Source organism: Mytilus galloprovincialis, chromosome 1, assembly GCF_965363235.1.
Source record: "Mytilus galloprovincialis chromosome 1, xbMytGall1.hap1.1, whole genome shotgun sequence".
Classification (NCBI taxonomy): domain Eukaryota; kingdom Metazoa; phylum Mollusca; class Bivalvia; order Mytilida; family Mytilidae; genus Mytilus; species Mytilus galloprovincialis.
This window is the reverse complement of record NC_134838.1, coordinates 47,792,672-47,813,779: the sequence shown is the minus strand read 5'-3', so window position 1 is coordinate 47,813,779 and position 21,108 is coordinate 47,792,672. Positions and strand designations below refer to the sequence as shown.

Below are 21,108 nucleotides of genomic sequence, written 5' to 3'. Positions count from 1 at the left end.
TGACCAAAAACTTTAACCTGAAGCGGGACAGACGGACGAACAAACAGACGGACGGACGCACAGACCAGAAAACATAATGCCCCTCTACTATCGTAGGTGGGGCATAAAAACGGCACCTGAAGGCTGGTTTTTAGCTGGCCCCTTAACAATTATGACTGTACTAGTACACCTCTAATGCAAACTGAGTGAATTTGGAAAAGAATGTGTGACCATAGGTCACCAAGCACTATGTTCACTCCAGTAAACCACAAAAACTTCATTTGAGAGATATATATATATATATATAAATTTTGAAATGTTCACATTTATATAATAGAAGGCTGTACTGTGACCTATAGTTAATAATTTTTGTGTCATTTGCTCTTTTGTGGAAAGTTGTCTCATTGGCAATAATACCACATCTCCTTTTTTATACATGTATTGAGTTATTAAATGTTAATGTGATTGTGACCAAAACTTCATTGCTAGGTTTCTCAAAGAAAAACATTCTTATACAGGACAGAGGGAGGGACACACAGACACATGTGTACAAACCAACAATGCCAACCTTCCCAAGATGTCATATTATTCATTCTTGTACCATCCAATGAACCTAAACATCTGAGGTGCAGCTATAATGCCTTTTGTGCAGTTACTTCTTGATGTCTTTTTAAAAACAATGAAATTACAGTCAAAGATACAATGTAAACACCTTCACACAATATATACAACTGTTTGTCAGAAATGCATAATAGCATAATTATCCCCCATGGACACTGTAATGACATTAATCTGCTCAAATAATATGGTTGTTACAGCAAAGAATGTGGTGCAGGTTACGAAAGTAATGCAATCCTTAGACAACTTAGTTTTATTTACAAATTCTTTGCCCATGTGATGCAAGGATTGAATGACACTATAGCATTAAATTTGACAGGCACTGTGACCTATCATCTGAGTCCGATATCATTCTAGTAGGTAAAAGATGTACTTTAGACCCCTATTACATTTAAGAGACTTGAAAATATAGGTATACCCAGTGAAACAGCAACTTTATAATGAAAGTTGGGTCAAGTATAAGTAAGTACCATGATATATCAAATTTCAAGTGGTAAAATAAACAAAGATCAAGTACCAAGTACAACAAAACAATAGAAGAGATGGATATAAATTATCCATGTGGAATATGATATGGGTACCTTTTAATTTTTTAATTTAACATATCATCTCATTGAATTACAAGAGGATATAAGAATTCATAAGAAAATATAAGTCAATCAATAACTTAAACATCTGAAGATTGTACATCTTTGATTACCCCCCTTTTTCATGCTTGCGTAAGGAATAAAGCTGTTGGGATATGGTCAGGTATTCAATTATATGTTTGTACTTATATTTGCCATGTAAATCATACTTTAAGTTATCCCATTTAAAGGAAATAAATTGACAACAAAGATGAAAAGCCATATAAATGTTTTTCTCATATTTTTTTGATATTTATCCTCATACCAAACCATGTTTTAGTCATTTGTACATGTCTGAAGACCTAATAAAAACCATACCTTGCAGTCATTAGACAGACCGTTAGGTCACTAAAGGTCAGTCATCATTTTAAACAAATTATTATTTGTTTTTGTAGTCTCTCACTACATTAATTTTCATAATTGCTGCAGTCCTGATATAAAGTTCTAGGTCATTTGAAATCTTTTGTACCTATAAGCCAAATTCAATGGTCCTCAAATTCTCATTGCATAAAACTAAGTTATTGTGCTTTTCTAAATGTTGCAACTTTACGTTGGCAAAGTTTGCTTTAGATCGCTTTTCCCTCGAGGTTTATGTACTGAAAAAGATTGACACTTTATGCTTTCCATATTTTGGTGTCTAAGTGTACCTGAAGACAATAATTTCAGTTTTTTTTTTTTATAAAAAACAGGTTGAAAACAGTCAAGAAAACCAGATGTATGGATGTAAACCCTTGACAATTTTATATGCATGTACACTCTCTAACAAAAAGAACTTTAGATTTAATATCCCAAATGCAATAGGAAAGACTTTTTTATTTAGACATGTGATTCTTCAACAGAAAGATACATTAGTATAATTTATAATCCTAGAAACATGAGAAAAGTTTGAATGCCTTTTTACATTCATGAAATTTGTCCCAGACAATAACATTAGTGATTGTATGGTGTGATATGGTGCCCATCTTACTAACTCTAGAGATGTCATTAATTCTACCCACACAAATCATTCAATATTTTTCTCATGTGAAAATTTAAAGATTAACTTCAGTTTCACATTAAAATGGATTTGAGAAATCTAAACCTGCATTCATTGATGCAAATAATAATTTATAGGTGCATTAGCATCATTAATATTTTCCAATTACTAATCATAATGTTCGATTGACTGTGGAAATGCAACTCTTCTAATGCATCTAAACAGATAATTCTATGCCATGATTTTTAATTGTATATCCTCAGCATGTTTTTAAGTGTATCTGTCATAAATCATATTTGACATATAATAAATATGCATATTTATTGATCCTCTGTGCATGAAATGCATTAAAAGATGCAAAAAATACTGAAAATATTCACAGTTTATATAAGTATTCTCACACTATTTTAAAACTTCAGTCTACATTCCCCACACATTCAAATTACGGTCACCAATTCACCATGTCGATAACTCTTTCAGAATGTTTCAAAACACATCTCTCCTTTGATGAGTCATTAGCGGTTTTTATATACCCGCCAATTATATTCCCATCAAAATCGTTTATCACCCTTCAAATTCAAATTAATAGGGGTGGGTTATGCAAAGTATCTAACCGTACCTCTCTATCCCTCTATTCCCTATCTTGGTAAAAACTTTATTTCTTTACCCCCTGGTCATATAAGTAGCCCATCATTATGGTCAACGAAGCTTTTAAACTTCGGTAATAATGTCCCGTCACAATCCTATTACAATCTATGGTGTTTTAATTTGATCAGATACAAAAGAATTCTAGCTTTTATATACCTCTAACTGTAGCATTCCGACAGTATATTTGAACTAATAAAATTGAAATAAAATTTCAATAAACATCCAAATAAACTAAATTACAAAAGCTTTTAAGTCGTAAAAGCATGTTTGTGAATTAATTCCAAGTACACTATGATCAATTTTATAATTTTCACAACAATCTCCTATTATAAATATATATATGTATTACTGATTCAATAAACAAATCAAATGAATTTCAAATTGGAGTTAAAAGAAAATAATTTCTTCTTAAACTGTTTATATTACGGACCCCACAACAAGAACTAAATGATATTAAGTTAAAGTATGATGAATATCACAAGTTCAAAAATATGATGCTTTACCTTCAAACAAAATAAAACAATCTCAACTTTAGTTCTCGAAAACCAGATTTAAAAATCCTTTTAAATCACAGTCCATTCTGCTCATTATTGAAGCTAAACTGATTCAATGACCAACACAGCAGACCAGTAGAAATCTGAGGAGCAACATGCATTAAAGATCCCAGTCCATAAATGACTACCCAAGGACAAGCCAATCTTTGGTAGATACAATGCAATTTAATTTCACAACAATTACTATATATGGTTGTATTCAAATTTACTTTAACAGTATGTTCTCCAAATAAACGTCAAGACTGGAACCATCATGGCATCAATTATCATTAGTTGTTGAAAAAGACAGAACCAAAACCATATCTTTTATTGTCTCTGGTGAATTCATTCACTGCTTGTCTAGACTTTAGGGATTTTATAGCTTGACATTTACATAATGTCTGACATGGCAGACTGTTGACCTCTAAATGTCTGTTTTAATTTTATAGTCTTCTTAGGTTGCTGTCTAATTGACATAATTACCCTAAATCTTTAATCTCAACTGTAGTCTATATGTTTTTAAAAGAAATAAAAGCGTAGCTGATTTTGCCCAAATTTAATTGCATTCTGAGGAATTTGAAGCAGTTCTAAAAATCAATTTGTTCTTTCCCAAATTAAAGGTTTATTGGTTTTTGCCATTTTATTTCAAGCCTCTTCAGTATCTGTCAGTGATGTATTTTTTGCGATTCTTAAAAGTCAATCCAATTTGATCAAATAAAACTGATTGTGTATCTTGTTATCAAACTATGTTCTTAATATAACAATATTTTAATCAGATGTTAAGAATGTGCAAACCTTGTATTGAGCATAAAAATCTGTTAGAATCAAAACACAGACAATCGTACTTTTAAATGTATGCCAGATTAATCATAGCTTGTTTAAACTTATTTTTCTAAAAAGGGGGGCTTAAGCTAAATTTTACAAAGTTTATGCTCAGGTAGAAATTGTTGCTGGATGCAATTTTAGTACTCCTTAATGATTGTTCTATGAAGAAAAAGCCACAAATCATATCGTTTTGTATTTGTGCATGTGGGTTGTACATGTAAGTATACATAATTAGAGTAATATGCTTCTTTTAAAAAGATAAACATATGAAAACTTAGCAAAGGTATGTTTAATGGTTTTATATTATGGCGTCAATTTTCTTCAATATTTCTTTGAAATATTTCTATTCCTTAACCATAATTCCTAATCCTGTTATTGCGTTATGTTTACCCAAACATCAATTTCTAAGAACCAGTATTCTGGTCAAATTTTTGTCACCATAGCATTGATTATATATTCTTGTAAGATATGTCGCATATAGATTTTTCTTAACAAAGTTCTGATACTTAAACATCAAATATAAAAAAATCCACCAACTACTGGTAAAAGATTTTCAATATTCATATAAAACAGAACCTGTGAAAGGCCACAGTCTCAATTCACTATGTAAATTGTGAAGCGAAAGAGTGCAAAAGTTTTCTTTACATTATGTACCGGTATATAAAAAGTAGACTTTGATAAACATTGATATGTAAATATTTAGAAAGCCTTATCAAAAGCTGATTTTTATTGGTGTTAAAAACATCAGGCTGATTAAATAAGCCATTAGGTTTTACAGGAACAAATAAAAATAATGGCAAATTTATTTGTGTAAATATTTTTTCTATCAGTCAAACAGATCCATTCATCAATTAACATTTCAACCAGATACAATCAAAACATGTTTTTAATGGAATGAATGAACTTTAGTTTAAATTTTATTAGGCAAATTATTTGTAAACTTCCATGGTGGCACAAATCTAAGATCTATAAATTGACCGACCTAAGTTGAAATGTTAATTGATGTAAAAATGGACTTTTAATTGATAGCTATAACATTTTTAAATGCACATTAGTAGGAAATAAGTTATTTTTTATCATCCATAAAAAGATATGTCAACAGGTCAAAAGTGGAAATTGAACACAAATTGATCATCAGCCTGCAGGCTGACTACTTTTTAATGAAATTAGTTTATCAGTCAAGTTTTTTATACAAATATGTTAGATTTCAGATAAAATCAACTTAACCTGAATTAATGAGGCCTTGACACTTATGACTTATATCTCCAGTGTATTTTGACATGTTTCATATCAAATTAATTAGCATAATTACATGTAATTGCAATGACCAGCAGCATCTAATTAATTACTCTGCATGTAGGACACACAACATGTGGCGATTCTGAGTAAAAGCACAAGGAAACTAGATGAGAAAGTAATCCAATTTTAGAAGGAGGATAAAAATTGAGAAAATTTTATGAAGGGTCAGGGCAAAATTAAAAACATCATAAGTCCTTGTTCACAATTTAGCAATTAGGAGGGATTAAACTGAGATATAGGCTATAATTCCAGAATTTTTTACTTTACTTAAAACTAGAGTATGCAACTTTTTGGCATCAAATAAAATTGGGAATCTTTCAAGTCTATGTGATATCATTTGAAAGAATTGTAAATTACAACCTGATCGAGAAGAGAAAATGAATTGTATTTCAATTCATCAGTTAGAAATTTACAGAACTTGTCTATAAATTCTTTTCTGCATTTTCTGACCAAAGTCACCAAGACTGGACAATTGTCCACTTTAACCATTATCAGTATCATATTTGACATTTTTGTAGGTATATAAAATTAAAACATATTTTGACACAGTCATCTGAAGGCATTATATACCTACTATATCTCAAAATTCTGTAAACAAATCTACATTAAAATTATCAATCAAATTAAATCCAGAGTAGATATAAAAATGATTAAATACTCTACCTACCCAGTGATACAAATATACATGTTGATTTTGTCTGTATAAATCCTACAGTTAGTAAGCTCCTGTCATGCTATGGTTCCAAAGTGACCAACGTGTCCACAGCAATCGGCAAATATTTAGTTAATTAATCCCTCTGTTCTATTATCATTCCGAAACTACAACCTCATTTTCAAACTATGTGGTCAATATTGTTTTAATTATTGCCCCGAATTCCACACTGACCTTATACTACAACAATCTTGATGAGTTACGACAGGCGATAATTGTGCTATTAACTCGAATTCCACAAATCGTAGTTTATTTTCCAGCACATCAATTCCAAGTTTCAATCATAATTTTCTTTAAAAAATCGATAAATGTTGCTGACTTTTTAATCTGAATAATCCTCCACAGTGAAGTTATTCAATAAGGTTTATGTATTGTTAAGATAACTTGCAGTGTTAATATCTCCTATTGATATAAATAATTGCACTCTTTCTATACACAACTATCCTCCCAGCACTAAAGTGCAACCTTTAATAAATCACTCAAATATGTCAGCTGAGTAATTGACCTTTTGTGACTTAGAAATTGACCAAAAACAAGGTAAACTCCAATTACATATATGTAAATTTCACAAAACTATATAAAATTTCAGCCTTTCACAAAACAATTGTAAATTACAAAAGTGTCTTAAAATAGTTTCAGGGCCATAAATGACCAATGGCCTAGCAGGAATCTGGAACTGTGAATATAATGTTCTAGGTTGTAATAGAGATTTGTCCAATTATTACTGAGGTGTCAACATTATTTGCCAAGCAATCATTTAGTCCACTGCCAATCAATGTTATCATGGTGTTTATCCCATCTGTGGCAAATTAACAAATAAAAACAGCAGAAAAAAATCAATTCCTTTGTATACTTGTAAAAATCTATCATAAAAATCTTTATGTTACACTATTATCTCTCCTTCTGATAAGAGGTGTCAGACTGCCATCAGGGAATACACTGGTCAGTTTCAGCAATCAAAAATCTGACCAATGGTCAATGGTGTCCAATTTCAGATTTTCTCTCCATTAAACTCTCACAAGTCTTTAAATATTTGTTTGCTACTCCACACTGAAGTGTACACAAATAGAAATTTCAATAGCGACCACTCAAATGGACAGTTCCAAAGTGTATATTTCACCTTCTATGGGTAATTTTCTTTGTCAAAAGACATCTGTCATTATAATCCAATAGCCGTAATCACAGGTCAGCTGTTAGTTGTGAATTTTTTCAAACACAAATTTCTGATATTTCACACAATCAGCTGATTACTAAGACATCTCTATGACACTTTGTGTACCTTTCAATATCAGCAAACAAATATTCATGGAAAAACGTATAGGTAAATTTGTATATATATATATACCCACAAGTTAATCCAGGTAGAACGCTTCCACAAACAAAATTGTTTACACAGATGTATATTAACGTCTCAAATTGATACAGTTAATACAACCAACAACAAAAAATTTAATTTATTGAAATGTCGGAAATTAAAATTAATAAAATTCTTAGTCAAATTACATTATTTTAAACCCCAAATCATGAGAACTCAATTTATTTAAGTGTCACCAATAAAAAGAACAGAATTTAAAGAATATGTTGATAAGAATTTTTTTATTTTAAAATAAACATATCAGATTTTTGTAAGTCTACCCCAGCTCAGCTAAGACAAACATAGACAAGATTTTAAAAGATAATTAAATTCTTAAGACTAATTTAATTGTTGAATAAATGAAATGAAAACTTGACAAACAATGGTCTTTTGAAAAGCTGAGATGAAACCAGATTTGACATAATGAACTCTGTTGTCCTTTAAATTGGCGATAGACATCTCAATCATAAATAAACAAATAATAAGATTTTAAAACAACAAATACATTTAATTTCACTTTTCACAAGGAAATATTTATTATTAGTATTGTCTTTCAAATATCATGATATATATATTTAAAACACTCTCCCTAGAAATAAATAATTTTAATTTGCAAAACGATTTCAGCATTATCAGTGGCTGATCCAGGGGAGGATTCCTTAGGGGTTTGTAGCCACTCTTTTTGTTGGACGATCAATGCATTTGAAATGGGACATTTAGTTTGAACCCCACCTTTCTCCTGGGTCAGGAACCCCCTTTTTAAAAATGGTTGAATCTGCCCCTGATTATGAAACATTGTCTATTACATCTGATTGTAAGGATTTATGGTTCATGGTCAGAAAATATTTGTTATTTTTCTTATCATAAAAAACCCAACATCCTCACAAACCAATTTAAGGAATTAATTGTCTGAATACCATATAAAATCCAGAATTTTTTTTTTTTTTTTACAGATATTCAAACACAAGTATTAATGCAGCTACAGAAATAAACATGTCATTTTCCTTTATTCTCCAGAGACCAACTAAAAATTGATCCATAAAAATCAAATCAACAGACAAAGCCAATAAAAAGAACAAAAAAAAGTACAGGCCAATAATCCAATTATCATTTTCCTCTCACTCTATTTGTTTCAATAAAACAAGAAAAGGGACAATTTGATAATTGAGTTTTTTTTGTCCCACCTATCAAATAGTAATCCAATTTCAAAAGGCAATATTGATCTTTGTCCATCAAAGATATTTGTGTTCATTTCATTACTAAGATGATTGCTACAACATGTAGATATCAGACTGACATTTGACCAATCAGCAATGAGAGAGCCTGCTCAGATCAATTCATTTGGTCAATTGTTATCTTGTTAAAATATGGCTGATATTGCAAGTTCGTAACACTAAAGATTACATTAACTTTTCCCATCAAGAACATCTGTGTTGTATTTTTAAAAACACAGTGATTCAATTGAAAATGTCTAATAAAATACTCATTTGGGTTATTTGTACAGGTGCTTAACTATATATGTTTCTTATAATTCTCATGGATTTGCTATTGCAGCAAAAAATTGAAACATTAAACTAACATGTTCTTTTTTCCCAGTTTACAGTTGGAAGAAATGCCTGCTTGAACCTTACAATGAAATGGAATTGAATTCACTAGGAATTCATCGCTGATGATGTCCCTTTCAAAATTAGCCAGTGCTGTACAACATATGACTGCCATATCTTTCTGATCTTCAGAATAAAATTGGTTTTGCAGGAAAAATACAGAACACCCTATACTTATTTATTGGGATAACAAAGCTTTTTGTAAGTGGTCAACTGTATACAGTATGTCACAAATCAATTTAACCAGGAAGATATCTCTTACATTTTATGGAAATCAGCTGATATTCCAGCTGGTTTTCAGTCAAACCAATAGCATCAGAGACAGCTGACACATTATGGTGTCACATTAGATATGGTAGATCGGTAAAAAACATTGAACGTTTTTTAAAGCTCAATACGTTTTTTTTTAAAATTTATGCTAATGAAACTTCAATATTATATATCAATATCATATATCTGAATCATCTACATATAATTTTTATTTATATGCAGCATTGCTGATGGAAATTCAATAATTATATCATTTAAATGTTTTATGAAATTTGAGTCATTTTTTCTTAACCCTTATAATATATTATACATATATATCTCATGATCTTTGAAATTTAAATCAGTTGCAAGTTTGATGGTTTAGGTAAGATTTTTTTTTATCATGCTATACATTTTGTGATAGGAATTTTTAACTTGACCTTGACCTAAATAGGACTACTTAACTTGACCTTCAACTTTGACCTTTTAAACTAAATAAGTGGATCCTCTCAACATTATGTTAACTATGCAGTCATATTTATTATCATTATGTGGTGTTGTTATTGTATTTGTTGACCAAATTTCATTATAAAAGGACACCTTCAAGTGAGGGAATCAAAGTACCATTCATTGTTATAAATTTACTCTAATATTAGTTCCTTCAGTCTAAAGTCAAATAAATTAAATAAAGAAGTCCCATAAAATTAGGTCAAAATGTCAAAAGATCGATTGAAGGAAAATCATTTCGAATTGAACATTACCAGTAATTCTTTAGAATATCACAAGTATAACATACAAAACTAGCATTTTCAGTCTTTTTAAAAGGGTCATGTGATCAAATATGGTCCTCTGTGATGTGAGCACAAAGGTCTATTGCCCATGCTTCGTAACAACATACACTTTACAGCCAGTACCTCAATTATAATCATTGTCAAATATAAAAACAAGAGTGCACACACTGAAATGTCTCGCCTTCTTTACTAATCATTGATATTATGTAGATAGTCCTAAGTATAAAGCTTTATTACAACTGCCACATAAACTTAAAGGGGCACTAGCTGTCAAATTCATGGTAACCGATTTGACTCAAATTCTCATATTTGGTTTATAACAATGTAAAACATTTATCCAAACTACCAAAAGTCTAAAATAAACAGTTTACAAAGCATTGGGTAGAGAATATATAGGTTCGTTTCGTGTGTATTTTAGTCCAGACGCCATCTAATTAACTATCGATTTGACCTCAGATGACCATATAAGCGATGTAAACAAAAATAAAGATACAAATAGATTAAACCAACACGTGCAATTGGATTTTTATAGGTCTGTTTGATTTTATTTTATAGATTAAAAATAGATGTTTCTCATTGTTTTTAACCGTATAAGAATGGTTTTATGTGCATCGAATTAGTAATCAAATGATTTTTGTAGTTTCACTTTCATTGTTGACAAGTGAATTACTAATTATCAATGTTTTTTAGCGTAATTTGACAAAATTGAACCTTTTTGGCTGCAAAAAGTGAATTGTTATTTCACTATTTCACTTTCATTATTGATTGAACAGAAAAAAATCAAACTTTAGATTTTTTATATATCTCGTAGCTAGTGTCCCTTTAACATTAACCAAGATAGCTAAACTAAGACCAATGAACCATGTCAGGCAGACATGTACAGCTAACAATGCTTCCATACAACAAATATAGTTGACCTATTACTTATAGTTTAAGAAAGACAGACCAAAACACAAAAACTTAACACTGTGCAATGAACCGTGAAATTGAGGTCATGGTCAAATAAAACCTGCCGGACTTACATATAGATTATAAATATTTCCATACACCAAATATAGTTGACCTATGGCATATAATATTAGATAAAAAGACCAAAACTCAAAAACTTAACACTGTGCAATGAACCGTGAAATTGAGGTCATGGTCAAATAAAACCTGCCGGACTTACATATAGATTATAAATATTTCCATACACCAAATATAGTTGACCTATGGCATATAATATTAGATAAAAAGACCAAAACTCAAAAACTTAACTTTGACCACTGAACCATGAAAATGAGGTCAAGGTGAGATGACACCTGCCAGTTGGACATGTACACCTTACAATCATTCCATACAACAAATATATTACACTTATTGCATAAAGTATGAGAAAAACAGACCAAAACACAAAAACTTAACTAAAACCACTGAACCATGAAAATGAGGTCAAGGTCAGATGACACCTGCCAGTTGGACATGTACACCTTACAGTCCTTCCATACACCAAATATACTAGCCCTATTGCTTATAGTATCTGAGATATGGACTTGACCACCAAAACTTAACCTTGTTCACTGATCCATGAAATGAGGTCGAGGTCAAGTGAAAACTGTCTGACGGGCATGAAGGCCTTGCAAGGTACGCACATACCAAATATAGTTATCCTATTACTTATAATAAGAGAGAATTCATCATTACAAAAATTCTGAACTTTTTTTTCAAGTGGTCACTGAACCATGAAAATGAGGTCAAGGACATTGGACATGTGACTGACAGAAACTTCGTAACATGAGGCATCTATATACAAAGTATGAAGCATCCAGGTCTTCCACCTTCTAAAATATAAAGCTTTTAAGAAGTAAGCTAACACTGCCGCCGCAGCAGGATCACTATCCCTATGTCGAGCTTTCTGCAACAAAAATTGCAGGCTCGACAACCAGAGGTGGCTTTAGAGGGTTTTTCAGGGGGCACAAGCTAAGCACCCCCCCCCTAATTGAGGGGAAAATTTGGTGGATTATATTGGGAATCACGGGAAGCATGAATGGAACAGGCCCCTCTTAGGCAGTCAGTGGGCACCTCCTTATGAAAATTTCTGTATCCACCACTGAAAACGTTCAAAAGAGACTCAAACTTAAAACCAATTTACCAAAGACATCAGTACTTTTGGAAAAAAGAAACAAGCAAAGTTTTCTTTGCCCATAAAAAGTGGATGATAGACAATAATGTGATGCTAGCACTGGTATACTGTGCTGCAATTTAAAAATATAGTCATTTTCTATGCACCTGAGCCAAAAAATCATCTGTAGGGACTTACAAATATTTGCTCCCACTCCAAAACTCACTACATCGACGTATGTACTTGTTAAACTTAGCCAGGAGGAGGAGAATATCAAAAGAAAGTTCTTAGACCTTTAATCTTAAAATTACAAGCCCAAAATATTAAACAAATTTCATAATCAAAAGACAAAATATTGAAATTTGTCATATAGAACACCCAAACAAATCTGAACATTTATAAATGAGTGTTCTACAAAGATTTTTCTAATAGATTGTAATTATATATCTCTAAAATTTAACAACAGTTAAACCTCTTTTGAAGTTTTCATTTTCCAGCTGGATAAAATCTAATTAACATACACTAGAAACTCTTCAAAAGGATGAAATTCAATGACCAAATTTAATTAAAAGATCAAGTAAAGCCTAAAGCCAATACACATTTTTACCTGGACAGGTATACCTACATCAAACACCAGCCTCATTCCTACCAATGATACAGCAAATTTTGTAAATAAGTTCTTTACAAATAAAAGTACAAAGATTAATGGATAACTTTGTTTTGTACAAAAAAATCTGTAATATTTGTCACAATGCATTCATTGAATAGGTTGTTTTTGAATTTGTTACTTGTAGATTTTTCTATGTAGGTATTTATGTAGTCTATATCTTGCAATATATATATCAACCATTCCATTAGATGTCTCATTGTCAGATTAAATTCACAATAATATAAGCTATTGACACATTTTCATTTTTAATACCTGGTTCATATCAAGGATTTGTATAGTTATACAAATCCTTGTTCATGTGTACTCCTTACTTCAATTTCTCTATCTTTGAATATGGCCCATATGGAAAAAAAACAACATTTCCATGATGGAATACTCATACCAATTATTGGCTATAATAAAAGTAAGGAACATGATAAAATAATATTGATAAAAAGTTACCCAATTAAAATGTAATCCACCATGGCCAGGCTTTGGCTATTGAACTCGAAGATGAGTTTGGAAAGTGCACAGATGAGAATATCATAGAAGTCCCTCTTGAATAGGTAATAGTCATACTCCTTTCATGAATTACAAGCAATGAACTTAAAAACCTGATTGCAAAATATATTTGTGCAGAGTATGGACCAGTTAACTGGAATCCATACATATATATGGCATCCAAAGGATTTCAAAATATTGACTTGTGATCTTACATTTTCTTATGTAAAAGGTCATGTCAAAATCTTGGATCATGGGCAACAAATATTGACAAATTTGTAGAGTGAACAAAGAATAAAACAAAGCTTCATGTTTATGCCACAAAATTAATTATCAAAGACATTTATGCTAAACCCCTTGAAAGAATTGTGCTCAAATTATACCAAATGTTTAGGTTTAAACTGATAGGATTGTTACTAACATATTTGTATGTAATGTGAATGACATTATCAAACATGAAGAAAAAAAAACACTTAGTTCAGTGCTGACTGCCAAATTATCATTTTATCTTTTTAAACTGTTTATTTGTCATTGCCAAATTTTCAAATCTTTTTTTATACAGTGTTTATTTATATCTCAAAACATTAACATTCAAGACAACTTTATCATGTCACATTCTAGAACACAGCATGTTATCATGGAGTTAAAAAGAAGATTTGAACATCAATAAGACAGTAACCTTTAAAACACAGTGTTCCTCTTGAACAATAGACAAATCAAAATACCCTACTCAGTACTCTACCTAAAAATTTACATTCCTTAAATCTTTGAATACGTAACTATAGCCATACACTATCAAATGACTTATAGTTATAATATTATTCTGTTCAAATTACCAAAAAAGAAATAATGAATTATTGATTTTTACCATACAAGTACTCATACTCTGTCAATGAAATATTGTATGCATCTACCGGTACGTTAAAAGGGAAAGAATCCAATTTGATCAGATCCTATTATATTCCTCATCCTAAACAGTTGAAAGAGAGACAACTCTTACAGATCTTTTTAATGCAAATCATTTTAATTAAACTTTGCAGAAGACTGGGAGAATTTTCATCATAAATGAATTGAAGTACTCATTAATTCTTCCATGAAGTGAATACCATCTATCAAGGATTAATAAATTCACACTATCAAATCTTTATCCTTCCAGAGCACTTGAGCTATACTGAAAGCCTAATTTTGAGCATGATTATTCTACTCTGACTCAAAAATCAAAATACAACAACTGGTGTTTTGAGCACACATATATCTGTTCTTCTAGTACGTAGTAAACTTTGATGACCAAAGCCACGGCCTTGGTCTCCTTTTATATTGGCTGTGGAAACTATGTGAGCTTTATCTGTAAGAGTTCGATAAAAAAACATTTATTGTTATTTAATCAATGGGAAGCAACTCTGTGTTACTTGTAAAACACATGTTCTTTAAAACTTACATTCTAAGGGAAATAACTCTAACGGTCTTGATACAATTTGTCTAATTTGATCTATATTCCTTTATCAATGAAATTGCTTGATGTGTATGTGCACATTCCAAAGAAGTATAAAACATAAGTCAGAATTTATCTTTCAGTATCTCTGAACTTGAACAGTTTTAGGATGCCTCAATTTATCTTCTAAAAGAAACATCTATTTCCCAATCTAAATTGAAAGATACCAAACCATCTTTTAGTTCTTATCATTATTGGCCTCTCAATAACAAACAGACAGGTGTGAATCAATTTGTAGTAAAACGTTTACTGTCTAGTAAATACCACCCTCTGTGAGACATTGGGAATGTATTTAACTCAGAAATAAAAAAAAGACATAAATTGTTTTTTAAGCAGTACTGTTTGGTCTAGTTTTTATTCATGAGAACATAAATTGTTTGTTTTTTTGTTTGTAATAGTTCTAGTTTTATAATAACACATAATAGCTTGAATGCATTAATCGATGTTCAATAATTCTTAGGTTTATACCCATACTGTGTGTAGTACAACATTCTCCCAAGATTCAGCATATAAATAACAAATATTACTGTTCTTCATATATTGAAAATTATAGGTATTTAATAATCCTCATAAAACCATAATTATACATGAAGATCAAGTCTTGCCTCCATGAAAATTTCCACTAAAACTAAAAGCTCTGTAAATTTTAAGCATCTTTAATACTTTATACATCATGGAGAAACAGTTAAATGTGATGTTAGCAATGAGAAATTCATGAAGTTTCGAAGAGATATTTTGTATAAATAAATGGTGACCCATATACAGGCCTAAAATGAATAACTGATAAAAAAAAATCTTTTAGGGGGTTGTCCAATTCTTTTTTCCCCCATCCTTTATCATTTAAAACCACTGCAGAATCTACCATGAAGAAAAGGATGACTAAATCTTTAAAAATGCACCTTAATAATCTGTTTCGATAACATATGCAAATATTATTAAATCATACAGTGTCAGAGATTTATTGCATAATTTCAATATATATATACAAATTTTCACTATGTTAAATTTAGAATTCCATAGAATTTGGATGGGTTTTCCCAGCTTAAATGTTTATTTTTCACAGCTTATCAGACTACAACCCTTTTGAAAGCAGATATCTCTACTCCAAATTAAATACCCCAATACCTGGTAGCATTATTTCATTTTTGTTAAACCAAAACAATTCAGTCTAACAACCCAAATCTGACATGTATTTATCACATAACCTTATCAAATGCTTACTCAACTGAAAATATGGGGTCAAAATCGGGTACCTTGAAAGTAACACACTGAATCATATCGTAAACTCTTTTTGTAAACTGCAAATAAAGAACTACGAAATCAGATAAATTGAAAATAAATCCATTTTTTAAAGGAACAATATTGACAAAACTCTAAGCAACGACACACCACCTTAGTTTTCTCCTCAAGTTTGCAGACAATAATATATATATATTTCATTAATATATTCCCAGGTAAATGTCATTGTTATGAAATAAATATATACAAATCCATTTGACTGAAGGAAACCTGTTTATTATAATATTTCATTCAATTGAAGTTGTCCAAATCTTTTGATCAAAGAAAATATTATGAGAAAGATTTAATCTATGACCTTTAATGAGCTGATCCTGAAAATGAAAAGTAAATGTTACTTCATTTCGTGTAATTGTTTATATGTTAGTGATTATTTGAATATCAAATGGTGTTGTATATATATATGTAGTAAAATTCATATTGATGTCAACTATTTTAATATCATGTTAAGCTATTTTAGGTACATTTTATTTATCATTTTTATTATGTATCATGAGGGGAGATTAACATCTTCATATACTGTGGACTCATTAATATTCGTTGGATATCAATTATTAAGGAAATTAGTGAGTACTGGGGAACCAAGAATTTAAATAATCAAGGAATTAAAAACTTTTGCAAGGAATGTATGCAAACGTTGTCAAAATCACGAAACGAAATATCCATGAAAAATACAAGTTCTCCACAAACTAAGAAAATTGGTACCCACAAAAATAAAGAAATGCACAGTATGTACGATTCCACATCTCCTTTAAAGCTACCTATATTCAGTCTTCAGAAAAGTTAACTCACAATGAAGAAACAATTGATTTCAACTTTTTATTAACTTTTAATACAGATTCAGTAAATTTTTTATTTCTCTTCCCTTTGTGGAAGCTGTGTTCTCAATTATGATTTTTTTTTATCTTTTATATCATCAAGACAGGTCTGTGGAATAGAGCAGGTAATTCAATAAAGTTTTTAGTTCTATGAACTTCTGTTTATCCCTCCCTGAGGCCAGCAGAGGTTGCAATAAATTATTAGGTAACATGAGTGCAGCTACTGAATGAAGATATATAACATGCATTTCAAAATTATTATTAAAAGAAACTAATCAGACCAAATGTGGTCTTGTCTATTGACCAAAGTCCGAAAATGGCTTTCCTAAACTGAGAAGAAAGTAAATTGAGACCAGTATATTATAGAACTAATAGGTAAGGGAGAGTTGTGTAAAGAAAAGCCACAGGAACCTTAGTATTGTTTTTTGGAACTTCACAAAGTATTGGTCTTTTTTTTTCTCTTTCTCTCTAACTTGTTTTCAATGTTAAATCCACATTTTGAATTTCTGTATCTACAAATTGCCTATCTAGTATAATAAGGGCTATTTTTTGCAATCTTGCACAGCCAAAAAAACATTTTCACTTAAGAATCCACCCAAATATGAAAGAAACATCAAGCCCATGGCAATGAGTATGTACATTTTCAACTATATTTTAGGGGACTAGTCCAAAATTAAGAAGCCAGTGCTACACAGCTCCTCACTCACTCACTCACAGCTCATCATTTTCCCTTTATAGAGAGGAGGCAAGAGAGTTGATGATTGAGATATATGTATCTGAAACTCATAACACAAATATTGTTGATGGATCGTGACTTCTTTCTCAACAAGTCAGATTAACAAACAAAAAAACTGTGTAAATATTATGCAATTTTTGCAATGATTATAAACTTTTAAGTGTAATACCAGAAGATTTACTGCATTCCAATGCTTGGCTCCTAAAAAAAATTCAAACATGAACTGATGGCAAGAAGGCCCTGATCAGATTGATAAGATTTTACTATAGACTTGGAGTTAATCTTAATTTTTATACTATCTTTAAGTCTACAGTTCTCAGTTGAAATGACAAAATCCCTGTATAAATGTCTGAAAAAAAACGGTGTCAACATATTCACACTTATCATTATGCAGAGCAACGGGAAAAATAAGCATTTTATAGATTCTAAGTAAAATTTATCCCATAAAACAGTTTGATATGGTTTGATAACAATATCTTTTTTATGGTTTCGTGGGGGAAGAAAAAAGATATCGGAAATACATAATAAACTGTACTTTTGTGGTCTCTTTATCTTTCAAAAGGTTATACAGGAAGTCAAGATTATTTGCATATGAATATGAGGCTTCCTGAGCTTTATTTTACAAAAAATAAAACAAGATGTAGTCCTTCTATTATGTTTGCATGTCATCATTTCATGCTTTTCATTCACCAGGTCCAGCACAATGCATGATGAAGATTTGAAGAAAAGGGATTCAATATATCAATATAACATTAGAACTTTTAGGCAGATGCACCTGTGATGCAGGCCTGCATTTCTCAAAAGAATGTAAGATTCACAAACAGATTTATTTTGTATTCTTCTCTTGTATATCTATAGTAGATTTGTTTGAACAGGGCAAACGCCCACAAGACTAAAAATTGAAGGCCTTTAACAATCCCAAATATACTCATCAATTCACCCTCTATAAAGGATATAGGGACCATAGGCGGATCCAGGGTGGGAGGGCCTGGGCCCCCTTTATCGTTGGAAAAATTTGGTTGATTATATAGGAAATCACTAAAGCATGACTGGAGTGGGCCCCCCCTTAGGTCAGTCAGTGGGCCCCCCTTATGAAAAGTTCTGGATCCGCCACTCAGGGGACCCTCTTCTGGAGCCTTAATTTAATAGTCCTCAAATCACAAACAATGAGTCAGAATAAAAAAAACTAACTTGCACCTATAAAACCATCAAGACACCTTGACTACCTTGATATTTCAGAGATTTATTTTGTTTCCTTCTATCAAACCTAAAACATTCCCCGACACTTCAATAGCAAGAAGCACTAACTGTCAATAAGGAAGGTTCTTTTTTCATTAACTTTTCATATAAATAGTTTTTTGGTCATTAAATGTACAACGATTTTAAACTGATAACATTCACTTCAATTTTTAATCGCAATCTCAAATAATTTGACGTAATCCATGTATTTTAAACCATAAAAGGTAGTCAAGAAGACGGAGATTTGTCGCATTCCATGTATTCATGGTTTACACAAAATCACAGATATTCACATGTTTACAGGTGGTTTATAAAAATAAACAGACTAGACTTCTAATGTTAAAAAGTCATGTTACTAAGTGCTTATTTACATATTAAATAAATTTATTCATAGACATTTCGAAAAAAAACAAAACTGAAATGAAGTTAATGATACACCAGCTAAGACAATTATATTACTCTGAATAAAATATTGCGCTTTTACATCAATCCAACAAATTTATATCTTTATCATGGCTCAAAATTGGAACATTAAATTAGAACAACAATTATCTGAAAGCCAGCAGGCACTGCCCAGATAGTCAAAACAAAATAGCTTAATTAACTTTGCATGCATCGATTCTATAAAACTATGTCTATGAGAAGACAAGACTTCATCTTTTTCTTATTTCTCTTTTGTTGTATTGAATGCATTTGAAAAGCAAAAAGCAAAACAGGAATTTATGATTCAACATGGAATTTGAGAATCAGAACTTATTAAATTGTAAACCGAATCAATCAAATGGGAAATGTACTGTCTATGGGACACAGATGATTCCCTGGCTTGCATATAACCTTATAAAGGGACATAACTCAAGAATGGTAATAGTGAACCCACAAAATTTCAAAACTGGAACTGTGTTTTGTACCAGTAATATTTTCATTGTGTATACGATTCATAACATTTTGGTGAGGCAAACTAAACTTAGGGAACCGAAACAAATTTCAGGACGCACAGTATGGATGGACAATGGTAAAACTGTGGGGGCATAAAAAGTACTTTTCCATTAATCTTAACTTATTCTAGCATCTTTCAAAATGCCTCTTATAACAAAATGATTGCTGTAGATAAGTGTTATACTGTTGACTTTCATCTCTTAATGGTTCAACTTTAAAGATTCTTAGTTTCACTGCATGTTCAAATCCCAATCCAAGAATCCTCACCATTGCCAGAACAAACAGCATTTGACACCTTACCTTGTTATGTGTGTTTAAATGAAAGTTTTTACCTAAATTTGATTCTCAGCCAGGTAAAGCAAAAATTAATAATGATATTTCTTACTTCTCTGCTTTCAGCATTTAGAAGAGAATGGTTTGGCTTGAATTCAGAAAATTGCATCTAAGTGGTGCAGAATGTTTTCATAAAGACTGTAACCTTAGAATGTGAGCTAGTACATTAAAAAAACTCATTGAGTTGGTCTGGTACAAAGCCAAGTTATCAATGCTCTTTGCAGTTCATGCCATGCAATCAGTTTTTGTTTTATGTTACTTTAATTTGTCTGTTTATAATTGATTAACCTGCATTTTGGAAAATCGGTAAATTATTGTCTCCATAATACATCATTCAAAATGACAGTACATGTAATATTTGTCTCTGAAATATCTAATTTCTAGGTTTTGGTTTTAGGAAATTGATTTAATTGACTAACATCTTAGATTGAAGCTCTCTATAGATTCCGATACTTTGACTATCCTCAATATAAATCCAACATTAGTCCGCTGACCTATGTATTGATTGATTGGTATTAAATGCCATTTCAGCCCAACGTTCATTTTGTGGTAATAATTTTGAATTGGTGGATTAAGCCATCAGTGTCTGGAGAGAACCACTGACCTTCGGTAGGATGACCAACAGACCTTAGCAGTTTAAAAATAATATTGGAGTAAAGGGTACCTCATTGACACCTGCAGGAATCAATCTCACAACCTTAGTGTTGACAGGCTAGTGATATTGTAGTTCAACTACTTAGACAACTCAGTTACAGAGGCCCCCAGACCAATTTAAAAACTCAATTTAACATCA

General features: G+C 31.0%; 1 protein-coding gene and 1 long non-coding RNA gene across 6 annotated transcripts in view; one reads left to right on the top strand and one right to left on the bottom strand.

The window, feature by feature from the left end:
* Window positions 1-21,108, bottom strand: part of LOC143076340 (IQ motif and SEC7 domain-containing protein 1-like) — a 97,560-nt gene that overhangs the window by 68,009 nt on the left and 8,443 nt on the right. For 2 of the 5 annotated variants that reach the window (XM_076252108.1, XM_076252145.1), the window contains exon 1: window positions 6,172-6,798. The exons of 2 other annotated variants lie outside the window; for them this stretch is intronic. In XM_076252108.1, coding sequence (XP_076108223.1) covers window positions 6,172-6,191 — 20 coding nt within the window. In that variant the 5' untranslated portion in view covers window positions 6,192-6,798. Of the gene's footprint in view, window positions 1-6,171; window positions 6,799-13,426; window positions 13,465-21,108 lie in introns of those variants that run through there. One more of the 5 variants, XM_076252137.1, reaches the window with a different exon arrangement.
* On the top strand, window positions 18,426-20,514 carry LOC143076336 (uncharacterized). The gene is made up of 2 exons (XR_012978619.1): window positions 18,426-18,614; window positions 20,382-20,514. It is a non-coding gene; the product is annotated as an uncharacterized LOC143076336 (long non-coding RNA).